This window comes from Barbus barbus (assembly GCF_936440315.1).
Source record: "Barbus barbus genome assembly, chromosome: 14".
Lineage (NCBI taxonomy): Eukaryota > Metazoa > Chordata > Actinopteri > Cypriniformes > Cyprinidae > Barbus > Barbus barbus.
Genome location: NC_136742.1, coordinates 17983441 through 18003054, shown reverse-complemented (window position 1 = coordinate 18003054; position 19614 = coordinate 17983441). Strand labels below are relative to the sequence as shown.

General features: G+C 38.3%; 2 protein-coding genes across 3 annotated transcripts; both read right to left on the bottom strand.

Annotated features, from left to right (window-relative positions):
• Nucleotides 1-2017: 2017 nt before the first annotated feature.
• On the bottom strand, nt 2018-14376 carry LOC306880679 (putative E3 ubiquitin-protein ligase UBR7). Of its 2 annotated transcripts, XM_079434384.1 has the most exons (12): nt 14304-14376; nt 14005-14137; nt 13557-13690; nt 13036-13096; nt 12855-12950; nt 12609-12662; nt 12392-12497; nt 12064-12185; nt 11169-11360; nt 3844-4024; nt 3664-3725; nt 2018-3566 (listed from the first exon to the last, which is right to left on the bottom strand). In XM_079434384.1, exons 2-12 carry the CDS (start codon nt 14134-14136, stop codon nt 3474-3476), a joined length of 1233 nt encoding a protein of 410 aa, XP_079290510.1. In that variant the 5' UTR covers nt 14137; nt 14304-14376; the 3' UTR covers nt 2018-3473. The 2 variants fall into 2 exon arrangements, with proteins under 2 accessions (XP_079290510.1, XP_079290509.1); XM_079434383.1 differs by having other exon boundaries at nt 14005-14359.
• Nucleotides 14377-15910: 1534 nt separating this feature from the next.
• Nucleotides 15911-18333, bottom strand: tmem251 (transmembrane protein 251). The gene is made up of 2 exons (XM_079434389.1): nt 18231-18333; nt 15911-17793 (listed from the first exon to the last, which is right to left on the bottom strand). The coding sequence occupies exon 2, from the start codon at nt 17776-17778 to the stop codon at nt 17350-17352; it is 429 nt and encodes a 142-aa protein (XP_079290515.1). The 5' UTR covers nt 17779-17793; nt 18231-18333; the 3' UTR covers nt 15911-17349.
• Between the last annotated feature and the right edge of the window lie 1281 nt (nt 18334-19614).

Below are 19614 nucleotides of genomic sequence, written 5' to 3'. Positions count from 1 at the left end.
CTGAGTGGGAGCGCTCCAGTTTGCCATCCCGCGAAGCTTCAGAGGGTCAGATCCAAAAATAGATCCAACGTAGACCCTGGCTGGGGTGCAAGTGATCTCCTCGGAGAGTTTAAGTCATCTGAATCTGACTGAGATTGGTAGGAGGCTGTTTGTCTCCTCTGAATGTCAAGGACATAGCTCTGTGGTTCACTTTACTTCAGGCTTATCAGATACATGAAGATCTGCAGTCCCTGTTGCAAATGGTTCAGCCTTTCCATTGGCGTTTAACAAACATGATAATACATGAGATTGAGCTTTCAGTGTCTGTGGTTCTTTCAAAATGCAATGCATCACAGCCTACTTAAGCCTACCTTCCTTGACCTCATTCTGCAGCAAAAAGAGGACGAGTGAAGCGATTTACTAATCACATTTATTCAGAATAAAAAGATATTTTGTTTCACAGAGCAGGTGTTTCACTCAAACTTCATTTTACCTTGCAGATCCTCCAGGTTTCATGTCAGCATGACAACGACGAATCAATGCACCTGTCACGCGACTTGTTTTACCATCAGCTCACATGTTCTTTTGATGTGTCGGAAGCTCTTGTCAAAAGCGCAGTAGTTTAAATTCTCAGTGTTGCGACTTTGTACCCCAGTATTTTTGAGCTCAGTCCATCCTTCTGTACCAATGCCTTTTTGAATTGGGTCATCTGTCGAGTGAAGACCCCTCAGTATGTTTTTTTTTTTTTTTTTTCCTTCTGTTTTTTTTATTTCCTGTTTTTATGTAACAGTTGCATGTTAGTTCTGATTTTCCTGTTACCTGTAACTCCAAGCATTGAGAAATTGGCATTAGCACTTCCCTTCGAGGCAGCCAAGAGGAGATCTGAGGTCTGTCATGTCATTCTAGCGAATCGCACTGGCTGCGTAACCATAACGCAAAATAGACAGATGGATATTTAGGCCTACTGCTGCTACTCAGAGGTTTTCCTGCCAGCGGAGAACATTATTTCTTGACGTCAATGCCGATCCCAGCGATCTAGTCCCATGTAGACCCAGCCATGCCTTAAACTTAAGGGGGAGGTTAGGAAAACTCCTTAGATCGCCTTCGCCTATGCTATACTCAGGCCATTTTAAACTGCTAAGAAGTCATTTATTTCATGTTATAAAACACCGATCAGATCATTTTGATTGCTGCAAAAGTCAATGCACAGTTTGAAGGTATTATTTTGTATTTAAGATGCACACTGACCTCATAATTAATACATTTCTATCACAAATGCCATTTGTGGTCATTTGGGTTTTGTGGGTTGCTTGCCTGAGAGACTGTTAGGGAATGAATTGGAAATGCATTTGAGCTCCCAGTGAGGAGCTTGAATCATTTAGTCTGTCCTGTAGAACTCAACTGGCATGTAGTTTAACTGATGTTAATTTTGCATTGCTTAAGAATAATGGGTTCGTTTTGGGTGGGAATGAATTTGGCTTCTATACTTAAAACGAGGAGTAAAAGCTAGAACAGATAAAGGTACCCATTGCACAAAATGTTTGATGTGTAACGTTTGTTGTGGAATAGCGCCCTCTGTTGGCTCGTTTGATTTATTTTGACTGAAACGTCTGTTTATTCAGTTCTAGATTCCCAGCTGAGTCATTTGTCTTAAACATTCATTCCTAATCCTTTAGTGTATTTGCATGGCATTGCATTATTTATCTCCGCAAGTGCTGCAAGGCTGAACTGAACTGAAGGTTTGTGTTTTGGATGTGTGAGGGGCAAGGGAAGTTGTGTTTGCAGACTTCAAGTCGAGATCTCCAGGTTCTCTCTTGTGCTATCTCTCTTAAGGAGACGATTTAGTGCCTTCCCTGCCTGAGGCTGGGCTTCCTTCACACCCCTTTTGTCTTATGCAAGCCCTTTCTACAAACCTCTGTTGAACCGTCTCTTTCTAATGCTGTAGCCAACGCTTAGTGTGCATAATGTTTGTCTTATTTTTTCTCTTCAAAATATATTTTTCAAACTTTTTGGTACCTTTGATCACAGGCCTCAGAAATATGGTGTTTTGTTGTATGTAAAATGTAAAGTTTTTTTTATAAATATATATAAAACATGCAAATATCTATTTGAGACTTTGTGTGCGTGTGCATATATTTGTGTATATATACACGCACACATACAAAAAAGCATTCTTTTGTGGAGTTGTGGAAAGTGTCTATTTTTCTATTCTTTTCTTTGGCCGGTGTAGTTATGAACTTTACTCTGCAATTAGGTGACTAATATCTTGAAAATAAATAGTTTTGAGTTATAATGATTGTTTTGTTGTTTGTTTGTTTGATTTCATTCATTCAAGCTGCCCGATGAGCAGTGAGTAACACCTTGCCATTAGAGGGAAATGGGAGGGAGAAACACAGTGGGTCTCATGAACCACACAATTTGCATAGAAACACTGTTCCCACTGAAATTTACAATTGAATTTAAAAACCAACTGAAACGATGTACAATCACACCAGCCTAGAGGCTTAAATGTTGGATGGGATGGATGGAAGGAAGGCCTTATGGATATTGTTTGGGCCGGTTTATGTAAATTACTAGTTGCAGGTTTCATAACATGCCTAAACATTCCCTTAAATTGGGACTGAAATCCTATACCAATTTTTTAAAGAATAAAGTTTTTAAGTCTAGTAGCCTTGGTCAGTTTTTTGCCCACTGCAATGGTGTGAAAAGCTTCATCAGTTATTAACAGAAATCAAAATTTATAAGTTACTGAACTAATGAAATAAACACTGAAACAATTTCTCCCCAACGGAGTGTTCTTGGGATAAACTGAGACACATCACAGGGCCCAAATGTATTACCAGGTTTATTTCTCAAAGATTGTTACTTTTTAATGTCCTATCTACAAACAAAACAGGTTAAAACAAGATAAAATGAATAAAGCAGTACTAGACAATTCACAATTGTAACTGAACAACCTGAAAAAGTGCTTGCGTATGTTCGTTATATAAACAGATTTTTCCAATAGGCTGTATATCTATTTACCCTGACATACATGAATTTGCGGTCTCATGAGAACAGAATGAATACTGACTGCAGTCATGTGATTGTGACTTCCCTAATAGCCTTCTGTAAATACTAGTACCATTTTAAATTGCTTAAAAGAGAGCTCCTGAGGATTGACTGCAATTCCTATTTATATGACATTATAGATGTGCTTTTCCATAAATCCATTGTTTTTCATCTTTCCATAATGCATCTGAGAGCCTATCGACATGTTGATTTGAAATGGCAGGATTACAAGAAAAGAATTACAGCTACATCTTTGGAAACACAGAACCTGTCATACATCACTATACAAGGTCAAAATCATACAAGGTTATGAGAGCCTGAATTTGAACTGCATATTTATTTTACAAAACCAGGGGTGGCCTTGAAATGAACAGACTCGGGGGGGAAAACCGTGAAGGATTGGATGTAGCTGGTATGTTTGAAGTGGCAGGGTGAAGGGCGGTTTAACTGCAGTAGTACTGGCCTGCATTGGCTCTTCGTCTCTTGCGGCTTTGCTGCTGTTCAAAGAAGTGACGGATGTCCTCAGGTGTCACCACCTAAACAAGGAAGGAGAGGAGAAGAAAATGAATGCTAGACACTACAAGCTTACATTCAACTAAATCACACATTAAAAAAAAAAAAACACACACACACCTTTCCTTCTGCTGCAAATTGCTGCAGGTAGTCCTTCAGTTCTGTCTTCATGTCATTATATTCTGAGGAAAAATTCAATGTCGACATCACAGTTACATTTGAAATCTCATGTCATTCAGGTAACTACTTAGTTTTGCTATCACACAGATAAGGATGTTAGTACCACTTAACTCTACTAACCATGGATAATCTCCAGCTGCTGAACCCGATTTAAGTTGTTTAGGGCCGACATCAAGGGGTCACGACCCTCAGCTCCTCCTGCTTGTTCAGCCTGCATTGTAGACTTGCCCTTGTTTTCATACGCCAGGACAGTGTCCATCTCATCCATAAGGAAATACACTCCTGCATCTGTATAGAGGACCTAAGCAAAGAAAGCAAAACATGAAACCAGAAACAATGCTGTTTTTTTCCATGTTTATCGTATTTGAATGATACAGAATCACTCTGTTAAAGGATTAGTTTACTCACCCTTGACCACTCTTGTCATCCAAGATGTTCATGTCTTTCTTTCTTCAGTTGAAAATTAATTTTTTTTTTTTTTTTTTTTTTAGGAAAACATTCCAGGATTTTTCTCCATATAGTGGACTTCAAACAGGTTGAAGGTCCAAAGCCCTTATATGGAGATGGTCTGGGCGTGTTTAACGCAAATGACTAACCTTGTTCAGCGCCAACTCATTTAGAATGCTCCTAATTCACTAACATAAGGACCAGCTTAAAGGGGGTACAATGCTGTTTCATGCATTCAGAGTTGTTTACACTATTAAAGAGTTGGATTCTCTTGCTAAACTGGGACAAAGTTTCAAAAAACTATTTGGACGTATAACAGTATTTCTGTGCCAAAAATCTCACTTGTGGGTTAGGACAAGTTTCGGAGAGTTTTTTTTTCGATCGTGTTTCTTGCTGACGTAAACGACGGTGGAACTCCTTATATGGGCATTTCTCCCGGAAGAATGCGCCCGTGCACGCATCGACCAGAGCAAGAGCGCGCCCATCAATGCGTTTCATTCGGCTGCACTGCTCGGGACTCGCTCGGGAAGAATGTCTCTAAAGAAGTGTGTTTTTGGTTGTGACGGAAAGATAACCTTGTTCAGCTTCCCAAAAGAACCCACCGTTACGTGAACAGTGGATACAGTTTGTTTTTCCGGGCAGCAATGGAGTTTCTCAAGTGTTTTGTTGGCAAACGTTTTATAAACAAGGCCCAGTTCGACGCTGGATTTGCACATCGTGTAATACGGAGAGATGGAGCAGTCCCAGCCATAAAAGATCACGGTCATGATTCAGAACTGCAGACTGTAAGTGAAACGGTATCAAATGTTGGCGATCGGCGCAAGTTCTCGTCACTCTTTAGCTCCGCCCACACAGCACGTCTCCAGGAGCTCGGCTTTTTCCAGAGAGAATCGTAAAGCTGTATCTTTCTTTAATTAATGTGATAAAACTAAAGACTTTTTGGAGATATGAAGAATGCAGCACTACTCTATAGGTACTCGAGATTAACATGAGATTGGGTGAAACTGTGTTAGGTCCCCTTTAAGAACAAATACATGTGCGTACGCACGTGTTGTGAATTAGGCGGAAAGTTTTCGTGAGACGTTCGAAATGAGCGTATAAATAAGAATAATGTATGCAATTATTAGTTGAGACCTATTTTCTCCTAACTTCAAATCGTCCCACATTGTTGTTTTACCGTTTTGTAGGCCGTTTGACTTTCTTTGCATGTTCGTTTTATAAACACTCAGTCGGTACTTCCGCCTACGTCACGTGACCTTTTCAACTTGACTAATATGTGAGGTCGGGCTGGTGCAAGATGACAATTTGTGTTTAAATAGTATAAATATATATACAGGTGCATCTAAAAAAATTAGAATATCGTGAAAAAGTTAAACTTTCATATTCTAGATTCATTACATGTAAAGTGAAACATTTCAAAAGTTTTTTTGTTTGAATTTTGATGATTAAAGCTTACAGTTCATTAAAGTCAAAAAAGGATCAAAAGGATTTGCCAAACAGAATAGTTCAAGTTCTCTGGCACTCAAAACTCAAACTCCAGCATCAGTGAGGAATGGCATGGAAGCGATCAGCCTGTGGCACTGCTGAGGCACTATTGAGCCTTCAGCTCGTCTGGATTGTTGGATCAACTGTTTCTCATCTTTCTCTTGAAAATATCCCATAGATTCCATATGGGGTTCAGGTCAGGCATGTTGGCTGGCCAATCAAGCACAATAATATAATTGTCAGCAAACCACATGGAAGTAGTTTTGGCAGTGTGGACAGGAGCTAAAGTCCTGCTGGAAAAGGAAATCAGCATCTCCATAAAGCTTGTCAGCATAAATGGAAGATGGAAGCACCAAAATCTCCTGGTAGACAGTTGCATTGACTTTGGACTTGATAAAACACAATGGACCAACACCAGCAGACGTCACCAAATCATCACTGACTTTGGAAACTTCACACTGGACTTCAAGCAGCTTGGATGCTGTTCCTCTCCAGTCTTCCTCCAGACTCCAGACCTTGATTTCCAAATGAAATGCAAAATTTACTTTTATCTGAAAAGAGGACTTTGGACCACTGAGCAACAGTCCAGTTCTTTTTCTTCGTAGCCCAGGTAAGATGCTACTGACGTTGTCTCTGGTTCAGAAGTGGCTTGGTAGCCCTTTTCCTGAAGACTCCAGTTTCATTTCACTCCTTGTGAAGCTCTCCCAAGTGTCTGAATCGGCTTTGCTTGAAAGTTTTCTCAAGCTTGCGGTCATCCCTGTTGCTTGTGCACCTTTTCCTACCCAATTTCTTCATTCCAGTCAACTTTGCATTTAATATGCTTTGATACAGCACTCTGTAAACAGCCACACCTTTCAGTAATGACCCTCTGTGACTTACCCTCTTTGTGGAGGGCGTCAATGTTCGTCCTCTGGATCATTGCCAAGTCAGCAGTCTTCCCCATTATTGTGGTTTCAAAGAACAAGAGATACCCGGAATTTATACTGTAGGGATGGTCATTTATTGAAACTCAAATGTAAATATTCTAATGTTTTGAGATACTTATTTTTGATTTTCATGAGCTGTAAGCTCTAATCATCAAAATGAAAACAAAAAAACTTTTGAAATGTTTTACTTTACATGTAAAGTTTACTTTTCACGTTTTGAAATAACTTTCAAGAAAAAAAATGAACTTTTTCACGACATTCTAATTTATTGAGATGCACCTGTGTGTGTGTGTGTGTATATTTTATACATGTATACATACAGTTGCATGTGAAAGTTTGGGAACCCCTTGCAGAATTTGTGAAAATGTGAATAATTTTAACAAAATAAGAGAGATCATACAAAATGCATGTTATTTTTATTTAGAGCTGTCCTGAGTAAGATATTTTCCATAAATCTAGTCCACAAGACAAAAAAAATAGCTGAAATTATTAAAATAACCACATTCAAAAGTTTGGGAACCCTTGGTTCTTAATACTGTGTGTGGTTACCTGTTTTTTTGTTTTGTGATGGTTGTTCATGAGTCCCTTGTTTGTTCTGAACAGTTAAACTGAGCACTGTTCTTCAGAAAAATCCTCCAGGTCCTGCAGAATCTTCAGTTTTCCAGCATCTTTTGCATATTTGAACCCTTTCCAGCAGTAACTGTATGATTTTGAGATCCACCTTTTCACACTGAGGATGATTGAGGGACTCAAACACAACAATTAAAAAAGGTTCAAACATTCACTGATGTTCCTGAAGGAAACACGATGCATTAAGAGCCGGGGGTGAAAACTTTTTGAATTTGAAGATCAAGGTAAATTGTACTTAATTTGTCTTCCAGGAAACATGCAAGTAGCTTCTGTTGCTTCCGAAGGGCAGTACTAAATGGAAAAATATATATATTTCTACAAAATAAGAAAAATTTGGACATCTTCATTCTGTTCAAAAGTTTTCACCCCCGGCTCTTAATGCACCCAGACCAAAGCAGTGGTCGGCCCAGTGAGAGCTGTATGGCAATGCAGGCTGCTGTGAGATGGCCGGTGTTTGACGCAGTGGTGTCAAATGCCATGTTGACAACCTGGTCAGCGCAGCACCAGTCCTGCAGCAACTTGCATGTCAACTGGGCAATGATCACTCCACATGCCTCATTGGTCTGCTTCTTATACGCCGGGACACCAAGCAGTTTCAGCCACTCTGCATCTCCAACCACCACTGTAAGACGCTCCTCCAACTGGCGCACATTGCTGAGCATCGGTGTTAACTTGTTGTCCCAGTGTAGGGTGCACAATGGAGGTGGTGTCCACTGCTTGTGCTGTTCCTCACTGATTGTCTCCAGCACTTGGCGTCTTGCTCGGTCAGCTTTTGCGTAAGATGCAGAGATATGTGTACATTCACCGCCTGACTCTGCAACAAGGCCACGCGTGAAGGCAGCCTGTTGCATTGGTGACATCTTCAACCTTGTAGCCAGTGACACGACACTTGGCCGGCTAAGGATGTCATGTGGAATGAAGACGTGCTTGTGGGATGGTTCGCCCTCAGATGGTGGATAGACTGTGTTAGTATCCTCCTCTGACTCCTCATCACTGTCCGACTCCAAGCTGGACATTGCCGTCATCTCCTCCAGCTCCTTTTCACAGCGGGACTGCCTGGCTGCTGCGGCAGCTTGACGCTCCTCTCGCCGCTTCACCTTGAGCTGCCGCTTTTTATCCAATACACCAAATGTGGCCACTCTGTCAATCTTCATGCTGGCCAAGAAAGCTAGGTCTTCTGGGTTATCAATCAGCTTTACAACATTTGGAGGCCACAGCGGAAATGCGGCATCAAGTCTGCACTCCATTTTCTCCAATTGTTTCGCTGTAATCTCACTGGAGCGCTTGGCCTGGGAGATTTTCCGCAGCTTGTTGTTAGCATTGACTAAGTCTACCATCTTGTGGCACGCACGCTTGTCGCTCACCATTGGGATGTTGGCTTTCTTGTAAAATGGCCGCACCTGCTCCAGGACAACCTTGGCTGCCTCAAACTGCGACAACGCTCCATTTGCACCAGGTTTCTTGGCAAGCATGCAGCGTAAGATCTGACGACCAGTTGGTAGTTTGGCGCCGGTGATGATGCCATCCTCACTGGTGATGCTGGGGCCCAGACCAAAGACCAGGCTGCGACTGCTAGTCTGGCAGGGACCAGTTGTTGAGGGCAGCATCTTAGGAGAGCTGGATCCTGGGGTGCAGGTTGTGTTGTGCAGTGCCTGAGAATGAAAAGGATACAAGCTCAAGGATAGGGTTTAAAATCATATATCTTACCATACTTAATATCACTCAATTATGATCAATCATTCTTGCATAAGCCTCAAATTTTAGCTGTACATAGTCTAACTTCATCATAACTTACTGTTACATCACTACCAGAGTAGCTAGCTGTGCTTGCAAATATACTTGTATTTAAAATGTTAATTTACTGTAACAAATACAATGCTACTCTCAATAAACATGAGACATCTATACTCTAAATATGACATTGTCCACTCTAGAATACTGTTGACGTTAAGCTTAATAGCTTAGCTAACATAGATAGCTAACTGTGGTTAGCAAACTGTTGCTAATACCTATAAATGACTTTATATGGTAAATATGACTTTATATGGTATATACCTATAAATATGACTTTTTATACAAAGACAACTACAGATATGATAGTAATAATACATACCCAATACAGAAAGATCACCTCAGTTTTCTTGAGCTGTAGTATTGTTTACCTCAGATCTCCATGGCGACCATTGAGCACTGTTAACCACTTTATCCAACAAAAACAGATGTGCGGTGGCACCCCTAAATCATGTACTGGAAAAATATTTTGCATGTGTTGTTTCTACATATATTGGAAAACTTTTAGCACCCAGCCATATCAAAATTCAAGAATTGTTTTTTGATGCACCCTAATATATAAAAAAAAAAAAAAAAAAATATATATATATATATATATAAAAAAGCAACAATTATCGATATTGTGTTAATTTAATGTGTGACGATATACCGGTATTGGCGAGAACCGCAATATTTCAAATGAACAGGACCGATAACACCACATGTAAATACTCCAGCGCCAGTGCCTGGTTGACCTCCAGGTGACAGTATTGCGCCTTCACCCTGACACCTGTCAAAACAAAAAGACGACGCAGCACTCGCAGCTACTCCGAGAAGAGTCGTGTTCATCAGAGTAAGTTGCCATTATTTTACTTGTCATAGAATGGGAAATGTTACATTAACCTGTTAACAGAAGTTTTCTGTGTTCATATATTTAAGTAAAGGGTGATTTTTAATAAGTACCCGCGTTTTCTTTACTCATCTTATTTTTGTATTTGCAATCAATATGGCCTGTGTGTAGTAACACTTTATTTCTTTGTTCAAATCTGTTTACAGTTACACGATTAAAACTGATCTTGAAACACTGAGCGACCACATTGCTACATTAAACTCTGTAAAATGTTAAGCTGGTCGCAGTGCCATGCACTTAATGCCTCATCTGCGGTCGTTCTAGACTCATTAATACTGAATTAGCAGCGCTCTTACTGCATGACTTCAGTGGCGCCGGTGCAACTATAGGTTAAAGAGCTTAAAATACGGGTTAAAGTATCAGTTTAGATGTTAATACAGCATCACTTTACAATAAGGTTCATTAGTTAACATTAGTTAATTACATTAGTTAACATGAAATAAGAATGAACAATACTTCCACAGCATTTATTAATCTCAGTTCATGTTAATGTCAGCATTTACTAATGCATTATTAAAATCACAAGTTGTGTTTGTAAACATGAATGCACTGTGAACTAACATTAACAATGAACGACTGTAACATTAACAAAGATTAATAAATTGTGTAATGTATTGTTAGTTAATACAGTTAGTTAATTGTAACGTGTTACCATTAATATTTATTCATCATACTGTTGAACTTGACAGTATTTTCTCTCGTTATTTCATAGGATCTCCAAAGAAGACGGAGAAAGCCAGAGTCTTGTGCCCTGTGTTTATAAGTATCCTTATGTTCGTTGGGTGAAAAAGAAAAACTCAAAGTAAAAAATTATTTGACTGATTTCCCCCCCCCCCCCCAAGGTTTCTATAGATATCGCAAATATATTGATATTTTGAATTCTTATGGCCACAATAACAATGATTATCAAATCTAATATCATGACAGCCCTAATATATATAATAATTTTTTTTAGAAAATAACTGATCGTTTCGCTAGATAAGACCCTTATTCCTCGGTTGGAATCATGTAGAGCCCTTTGAAGCTGCATTGAAACTGTAGTTTGGACCTTCAACCCGTTGGCTCCCATTGAAGTCCACTATATAGAGAAACATCCTGGAATGTTTTCCTCAAAAACCTTCATTTGTTTTTGACTGAAGAAAGACATGGACATCTTGGATGACATGGGGGTGAGTAAATTATCAGGACATTTTTATTCTGGAAGTGAACTCATCCTTTAAACAAGGGTAAAAGTATTATTTAGTAAATCTCCTCTGTAAAGTGTGCTTGAGCTGTACCTTGCAGTCGGTGCAGGTGCAGAGTTTTTTGCGCCAGGCAGACGGCCAGAACACTGCGCCCTGCAGAGTCCGGCTCCTCCCTGAGGCCTTCATCTCTCTCAGCTTGCAACCTGAGCACGAACCCTCCTCTGAGGAGCCTTCAGCTTCTTCCTGGTGTTTCCGCTTACAGGTGGACGTCCCGTTGACCTGCACCTGACGGCAGAGAGAAGGTCACCAAATCTTGATCACTGATTCCTCTCTTCAGGTGTAGATTGTTAAAATAATTTTTCATTCATAGCAAGAGTTGCTATTCTTGCTAACAGCAACAAAATGTGGTGCAAATTCAGTTTAGCTCGATTCCTTCAAATTACGGCTTGAGACAGATGACGCATATGAGATGAACCAATTCCCCAATTAAATGTCTTTCAGACATGCACCATCTAACAGAACTACTGCCACCTTGTGGTGAGACTTCAAAACAAAAGGCAAATCTCTGTCTGAAACAGCTTTACAAATGGGGCTTAGTTTAAACCAGGACTAGGCTTTAGTTAAATTAAGATATTTAAGCAACTTTACAAAAAAATGCTTTAGAAGTAAACATTAAGGTGTGCAGCTTGACACAGAACAATGACACTGACATATTTTAAGCTATGTCAGAGCAAGATAATTTCAGAGAGAGAGCTCTCACATAACTTGAGAGAGCTCAAACTTGCATTTTACTCTGGGACTAGCTTAAGCCTTGTCTGTGAAACCGGGGGCTAGTGTCTTAAAACACTTATCCAAATAGGAGATTTAAGTTTGGCTGTCCACAATAAAATGTACTGAACAGGAATGAACAGAATTAAAAATGCCATGTCATGTTTCATCCTCCTATTTAGAGACAAGAAAACAGACACATTACAGCAAACAGTAATACCTTCTCATCGTCAGGGCTCTTCGGGTTCTCATTTTTAATTTTCTTCTCCTCTTCATCATTTTCTGCCTCCACCTTCACATCCTCCTCTCCTTTGCATGGACTTACTTTTGTTATGGGTGGCACTGATGCAAATAAGACAGAATAAATCTTCACAAATGTATAAATGCTGTAAACACTGTAAATGTCTTTACTGTCACTGTTGATCAGTTTAATGGGTCCTGACTGATACATTAATTTCTCTCTATTATTAAAGAGCTTTGCACTCATTTTCATACTAAATTATCTGTAAATGCAAAATGAAAGAAGAAATTATATATATATATTTTACCTGCAATATGTGCAGCATAGTTCCAAAGGAAAGGCGTTTTATTCATGCATGACTCGCAGATCATTTCTTGCAGCTCCACACAGTCTGGCACTACGCAGCCTAAATGCTGAGAGAAACACACAGAGATGTTGCATTATGCTCCTCATCTACACACACAAAGAACACTAAACCATGTTCATGTCCTGCCTGCCAGACAGCAATCTGATTTGATACGAACCCGACCATGGAACCAGTCTTCACACACGATACACTGGATCATCTCATCTGGATCCTGAATAGAGAACTTGGTTTATATATATACACATGTAATCTACAGTATGTAATATAATAAAAGCACTCTATACATCCAAACACAATACAAATCTGAATAGGCATTCACAATTAAAGCTTTTTTGCAATACAACATACAATAACCGAATAATAGAACATTATAGAATGCATCTCATACTAAACCACACATTACCTCGTCCTCTGGATCTGGGTAGGGTCTGTCACATGTGCAATACAAGCCAAAAAAATTATGGCTGTATTTGTTCCCTGAATTCACTTTCTCTTTATCCTGTTTAACAGAAATCCATCAGATTAGAAAAATCTAATTAAAATGGAAAGACACAAATTCAAACTAACAGCAAAGCATATCTCACCGCAAAAAGCTTGCACTCCATTTCCCCAAACTTGTCGTTTCCACAATCACATCGAAAATTCCTGTATTATCAATAAGGTTTTGAGTGCAGCTAACATATCACAATGCCTCAACAAGCACAATTTCAAGTAGGATCTGTGTGTAATTCAATCCAAACCATCTAAAAATACTGATGCCTATAGTTTTATTGCCTCCAGATCTCCATGTGGAAATTTCTTCACATTAAAATTATTTTTATGTGACGGTTCTCAGGTATTCACTCTCATTGCCTATGATGCAGATTGTTCAAATACACAAAGGAAAAACAGCTAAATAATCCCTCTGTCATACTGTCAAAAATATATTAATACAAATTAGGCTAAAGAAAACAATGCACATGGAGCCCCTTCAGCAAACAATCAAACAAGAAATGTCAGATCCAATCAGGCTCTGCTTAAATGGGTTAGAGCAGCAGCAAATGCACCTTCTAACATAGTATCACGGCTTCAGTGGTTATTTTAGATGGACTGTGGAAATATTCACCTCTTGGTATATAGCTCAAAAAGGTCATGGCCTTCATGGCACTTGTAGGAGCATGCCAGACAGATGCCAGCTGGCTCTCCTCCCTTTGGTGTGCAGGTGTTGCAGGCATACAGAGCCTGACGCTTCACATATCCCTGTCAGGACAAAACAAAATCCCCTTTAAGAATATTTTAACTTATTTTTATTTGAGAAAATACTGATTTGCTTACAACTACTGTTTAAGGCATCTTGCCATTATCTGTTATTGCAATAAGGTGTATTTTCTACAAATAGACGCAGCATCGACGCATTATTAATAATTTTTTGTGCTAAACCCAAATCAAAACAATCCTACAAACATTCTTCAAGAATTATGTTCAACGCCAAGATGAAATAGGCTGTCAATGTATGATCCGCTTGCTAAAAATGGATTATATGAAAAGTCTGCGTTGTCATAAAGATGCCAAACCTCTGGATATGAGCATTTCTCTGAATCACTCCCTCCAAGAACAGCGGAGGCTTCGTTCTCCAGTTCTTCATCCTCCTCTAAGACGTCCACCAGAGATACAGTAGCCTCCTCCGCTCCATCACTTGCCGCCATCCTTGAAGAGACGAGCGCAAAAATGTTTCTAGTTCCTGTTCCAGGGCAAGAAACGAGACACGAGCTAACTGAACTATCAACGAGATCACGCTTTACTGGAGACAGTGGGTCCTCTGTAATATAACTAAAAGAAAGATGTAGGAATGTGTTATGCAATTTGACATTACCCGAACAAATACTCGGCATTAACTGTGATAATAACAAAACAAATGTTGCTTCCGGTTTATGCAAATGCCGGATGTTTTGGCGGGAGAGTTGCGGGAGTTGTAAATAGAATTTATTATTTCAGGGCTCTTTTTCTGACTAATGTGTTTTCATACATCACACCCACATTAACTCAATGATTCCGGATAAACAGAAAAAGTAGGAATTTTCGCAAAGCTAATTTGATAGGTCAGAGTTCAAAGGGTAGATCGGTGTTGCCATGTCCACTCATTATACTGCCTATAAATAGTGTCACACGCCTACGATTTTTGTTGTTGTTTGATATATATTTAAAACTTCAGTTGTCACATTTTTACATGGTTATTACATATTGTTAATATTGTTAATTTGCTGCCTGTTGCAGTTATTTAATGAGCAGTTGTATATTTGAAATATTTTAGAATTTTTTTGTAAAATGATATAATAATGTAACTGATATAATTTTTGTAACCTGATAATAATATTTTGAGGGATGTTGTAGTTTAGCATGTAATGTAATCTATTCCATTCTATTTTATAAATATTTTTTATTATGCCTGCTTTTTTGTGAGATCTGGCAACCGGTTCATAGTGTGTTTCTGCAACATGGCAGCGTGCGAGCTGAAGGGAGAGCTGAAGGGCCGAGATGGACACACAAGCCAATTTACGGTACAAGCAGATGGCAATTTGAAATCAATGATAACTGGCATCAAGAAATTAAATGCTGCTATATCTGAAGTTTTGACGGCTCTTGTTGAACAAGAAAGGGGCTCAGCGGAAAACAGCACAGCAGATGTAGATGGTAAGCTGCTAAAATGAAGGCTGGGGTGTTTATTGAAAACCAATGGACTTAAAATTAATTAATCAATCAATAAATAAAAATACATAAAATAAAGATTACAAAGGTGGCTAAAATTCTCCCTTCTTTTGACAGCGAGCTCCTTAACTTTACTGATATACTGCCTTCTGTCGTCCCAACTTTTGTTTATTTACTTACTTTAGAATACGTATTACTTCAATATTCTTATTACAATTAAGTCAACGTCATTATATTTTGTCATAATTATCTCATTTTGTAACTTCTTTTTGTGAAACCCATGTTATAGATGAAGAGGACAGTGACGAAGAGGATAATACCACAGAAATGGCCACCAAAAAGTCAAACTCGGGGCCTCCAAACAAACGGAGAAAAACCTTGCGGTCATGATCTTCAGAACTGTCATGGTCTTATGGCCTTTATTACATAAATATGTGTTGTTACATCAGTAAAAAAAACTTTGTCAGCCACAATTTTAAGATTATGTAGAGATTTTGCCTTAATTTGTTCCCATTTTTTATGTATTTCTAAGTTATTTTTCATAACTTCAGGTTTCTTTAAAAGGTGAAAGTATAACTGTGTGAAAGGAAAATTGTTTTATCAATATATTTTTCCTCTTGTAAAAAAAGTTACGAATTGACCGTGGTTATCAGCACTGTTTTCTTCAGCTAACCGGTGATAAACCACTGTGCAATAAACTGGATTCAAACGGTCCAATAAAATGTCTGAGTTTCTGATTGAGAAATCAATGTAACCTTTACAAAAGAACAGACTGCACATGACATTTCTTTATTAATTCTTGTCAGAGTTGTTTCAAACAGTGTATTAAGATTACAATGGAAAGTTATTAACATCAAAAATTATTATAAATTCACAGTCAAGCCCTTTTAGACAAAAATGATTTGCCTTTTTTGACCATTTCAACAAATTAATAAAAGACACTGTTGACAACAAGATGTGATTTTAAAAATCAAAACACTTGGGTCTGCGGCACAGGTTGAAGTTGAGAAGTTTGAGACCCAATGTTTTGTGCCAGACTCATTACAACCTACCACACCCAACAAGTCTAAATAACCCTTGTATTTATTATGCACGATAAGATTACTCGCTCTGTGAAATGATGCCAATATCCCGCAACAATAAGACATGAGATTGAGTTCACAACTATTCCACACAGACATAAGAACAATTTGTTTTCTGAAACACAGATGTCATTTCTCTGAGAACACTTCATTATCACTATGATACATGAAAAATAGTATTTGTCAAATAAACAAAGATTTGGAGAGAATAATCTTGCCATGTCTAGGGCTGACAAATCATATTTGAACAAAATACTGATAATAAAAGTGTATTTTAATACAAATCTTTCCTTATTACAACTCCTTTCTTTGTTCTGGTCTTGAGTGCATTTTATATTCAAAACAAATAAAAAGTTAGATACTGTTATAAACAAATGGAAAATATATATGTGGCACCGCTGTCAGCGGTTTTCTTATTTTCCACTAATAAAATGTGCACTGGAGTTGAGAACAAACGCCTGGAGCATTAAAGTGACACTACAAATCCATTTGGCCTCATAGTACGGAAACAATTACAGCTGTCCACACTGACAAATCTTTATTCATCTTGATTTATAGTAAATCTACCCACCATTAGAAGTGTAATTCAAGTAGTGCACAGTTCAACACGCAGCCCCATCAACATTCTCCACATCTTGGACAATGGCTTAATTGCCTCCATTTAGGCTACTTAGATTTCATTTATCAAATTTAATTTCAATTGTAAAAGTTTTTTTCAGTTAAATCGAGACAAAGCTTCTAAAAAAAAAAAAAAGTACCATAAGACTGAGCCAACATTGAAAATACTTCTGGATCCCGTTATAAATCTACTTTGATTAAAATGTGGACCGATTTTGCCATTCAGCTTGAAAGAGTACGAAACATCACCTATAGTCCAGTTGTTGTTTTTACTTAAAATACACAATAAAAACTGGTGTGGAACTGCAAGTGACTCAATTAGTTGATAAAGAAAAAAAAAACATTACAAAGAAATGAATCCTAAACACATTCCCCTTTTAAGTCCTACACCAAAAAAAAATTCAGGACCAAGTCTTAAAAAATAATCATCTTATTTATGAATGCACTTTTGTATTGCCCAACCCCTAGGACACCAAACTGTATGGCACCACCTCCTCATCTTTAACAATCACTTCAAGTGTCAATCAGCTGCAGTCTGCTGATCTGATTGGAGGCCTTGGTGAAGGTTTGGTGACGGTTGCAGAGAACAGCAAGGCAGATGGGCAGAATGCAGTATCCTACAGTCTTGGGGTCCGCCCTTGTGCAGGAGTAAAGAAAGAGAAACACCTGGAGGTAGGGAATGAGGAAAATGGTGGCCCACACCCAGAAGGGCAGGAGGAGAAGTCTTGTTTTCAGAGTCACGATCCATGAGGTTGGAGATGGGGAAGAGGAAGAAACATCTCCTGACCATTTTGTCTGCGCTCCAGCCGCCTTTTCTACTTGTGCCAGTGCAAGTCGGTTGTATGTTTGGCTGATCTCAAATATATAATACACTGCAGCGACACTGGCCAACAAGTACAGTCCGACGCCTATCCACCCCATCCGCTGGCGGAAATTCATCATTCTCCATGCTCTTCTCTGGAGAAACAAAGACAGCAAATGCACACCATGACAAGAAACCAAACACTGAAATCATGTGACCACTGCTGAATATTCAGGAAATAAAAATCAATCAGCTCAGCATAAACTGTCAATCACCACTGAAAAAAAAAAAACATTGTTATTAAATACTTTTTAAATATACTAGTTAATATTTAATTAGAGTCACTAAAAATATAACACTAAAATATTTAATTTTCAAAACATTATCTTCCTTGATGTTGTACGAAACACTGCTAAACTAATTATAAAACTCTAGCTTGAAATATTAAATAAATAAAGAGGAAGTCCTTCAAACACAAGAACCCTCACCATCTGGAGATTTCTCAAAGCTGTTGACTAGTGTTGTGTTATTGTATAACGACACGCCCCCATCACATCCACTAAACACATGATTATACATGAGTATTACTTACTGTGATCACACGATCAAGCCATTTTGCGCGGTTTTCAGGGCAATATGTTTCTCAAGGCAAAACACACAACGCTGTCACAGGATTGTTGTCATAGGACTCACTTCCTGGAATAGAAACATCCGGGAACCCCCGTGAATCTTCGCCGACTTTATTATTAACCTCTCAAAGTACTCTACTGCCCCCCAGAGCATCACTGTGTCACATACAACGCCAGATTTGAAATATGCGTACACGGGTGTGCTGTAACACCAACAGTTTAACCAAGCACAAATTCACTATGGAGGACAAATCACTATCATACATGACAGTAAGCAGTTGTAAAATTACAAAGGATTTAAAAAAAAAAACACAATAATTTTGAGAAATTGTTTAAACTGTATAGCTAATCTATCCCCATACTCTAACTTCACAGAAAAAAATCAGCATTTATACATTTACTAAAATATATGTAATTATTATATTTATATGATTTATAAGATGTTTTCCTTAAGGGGATCTCCAAAAAAAAAAAAAAATCCCCACAATGTCAAAAAAAGTTTTTTTGTAAAAAGAAAAGACGATACAAACGCCATGTGTTAGTTGTGGCATTACTTTACTCTGGCATTACATGGCTTGCCCACCCACATCCCTCTGATCCTGATATTAATTGTTTTACTATATTTCAAAATCTTTTGAGAAAATGTAACATTTTCTTATGAACTTATACAATTTCCTGTCATAAAATACATCTTGAGTATGATCATATTTGGGAAACAGAGAAATTGTAGCAACAATTAACTTCACGCTACACAATACATATGACAATCAATGAGGTTAACACAACACTTAAAACTCACTATCAATCACCACTGAGTGTTTGTATTAACTTTTGACTGTGATCCAAATGAGGCAGAAATATATTGATGCTAACATTTCAGATTTTTGGGGGATGTGGGGTGGGTATTACACAATTAGGCCTACAACATTTGTGGGGCATGAAAGACCCAAGCATGAAGTTATAGTGTAACATATTACTGTTGCCAGAAAGTAGTAGCCTAAGTAAAGTTACTTTTGAAAGGAGTAATTAATTACTAATGAGTAGCCAAATGAATTAGATTTTTTGAGTAACGAGTAAGCCTACAACACAGGTAAATAATGCAAGACTTTTAAGAGAGGGTAATTAGTAGCCTACAGTAATCTAAAAAAAGTATGGTAATTAATTGTAATTAGAGTACCAAACACTTAGGCTATTACATGTTTGTCAAAAATGTTGTTTTTGATATTTATACGGATCAGCAAGCAACACGTGTGCAGTAACAAAGTAACAATGTCGACAAAGCTTGACCAGTAGGCTACTATCATCATTTTTCCTCTAGGCTAAATCACATATTTAAATATTACAATT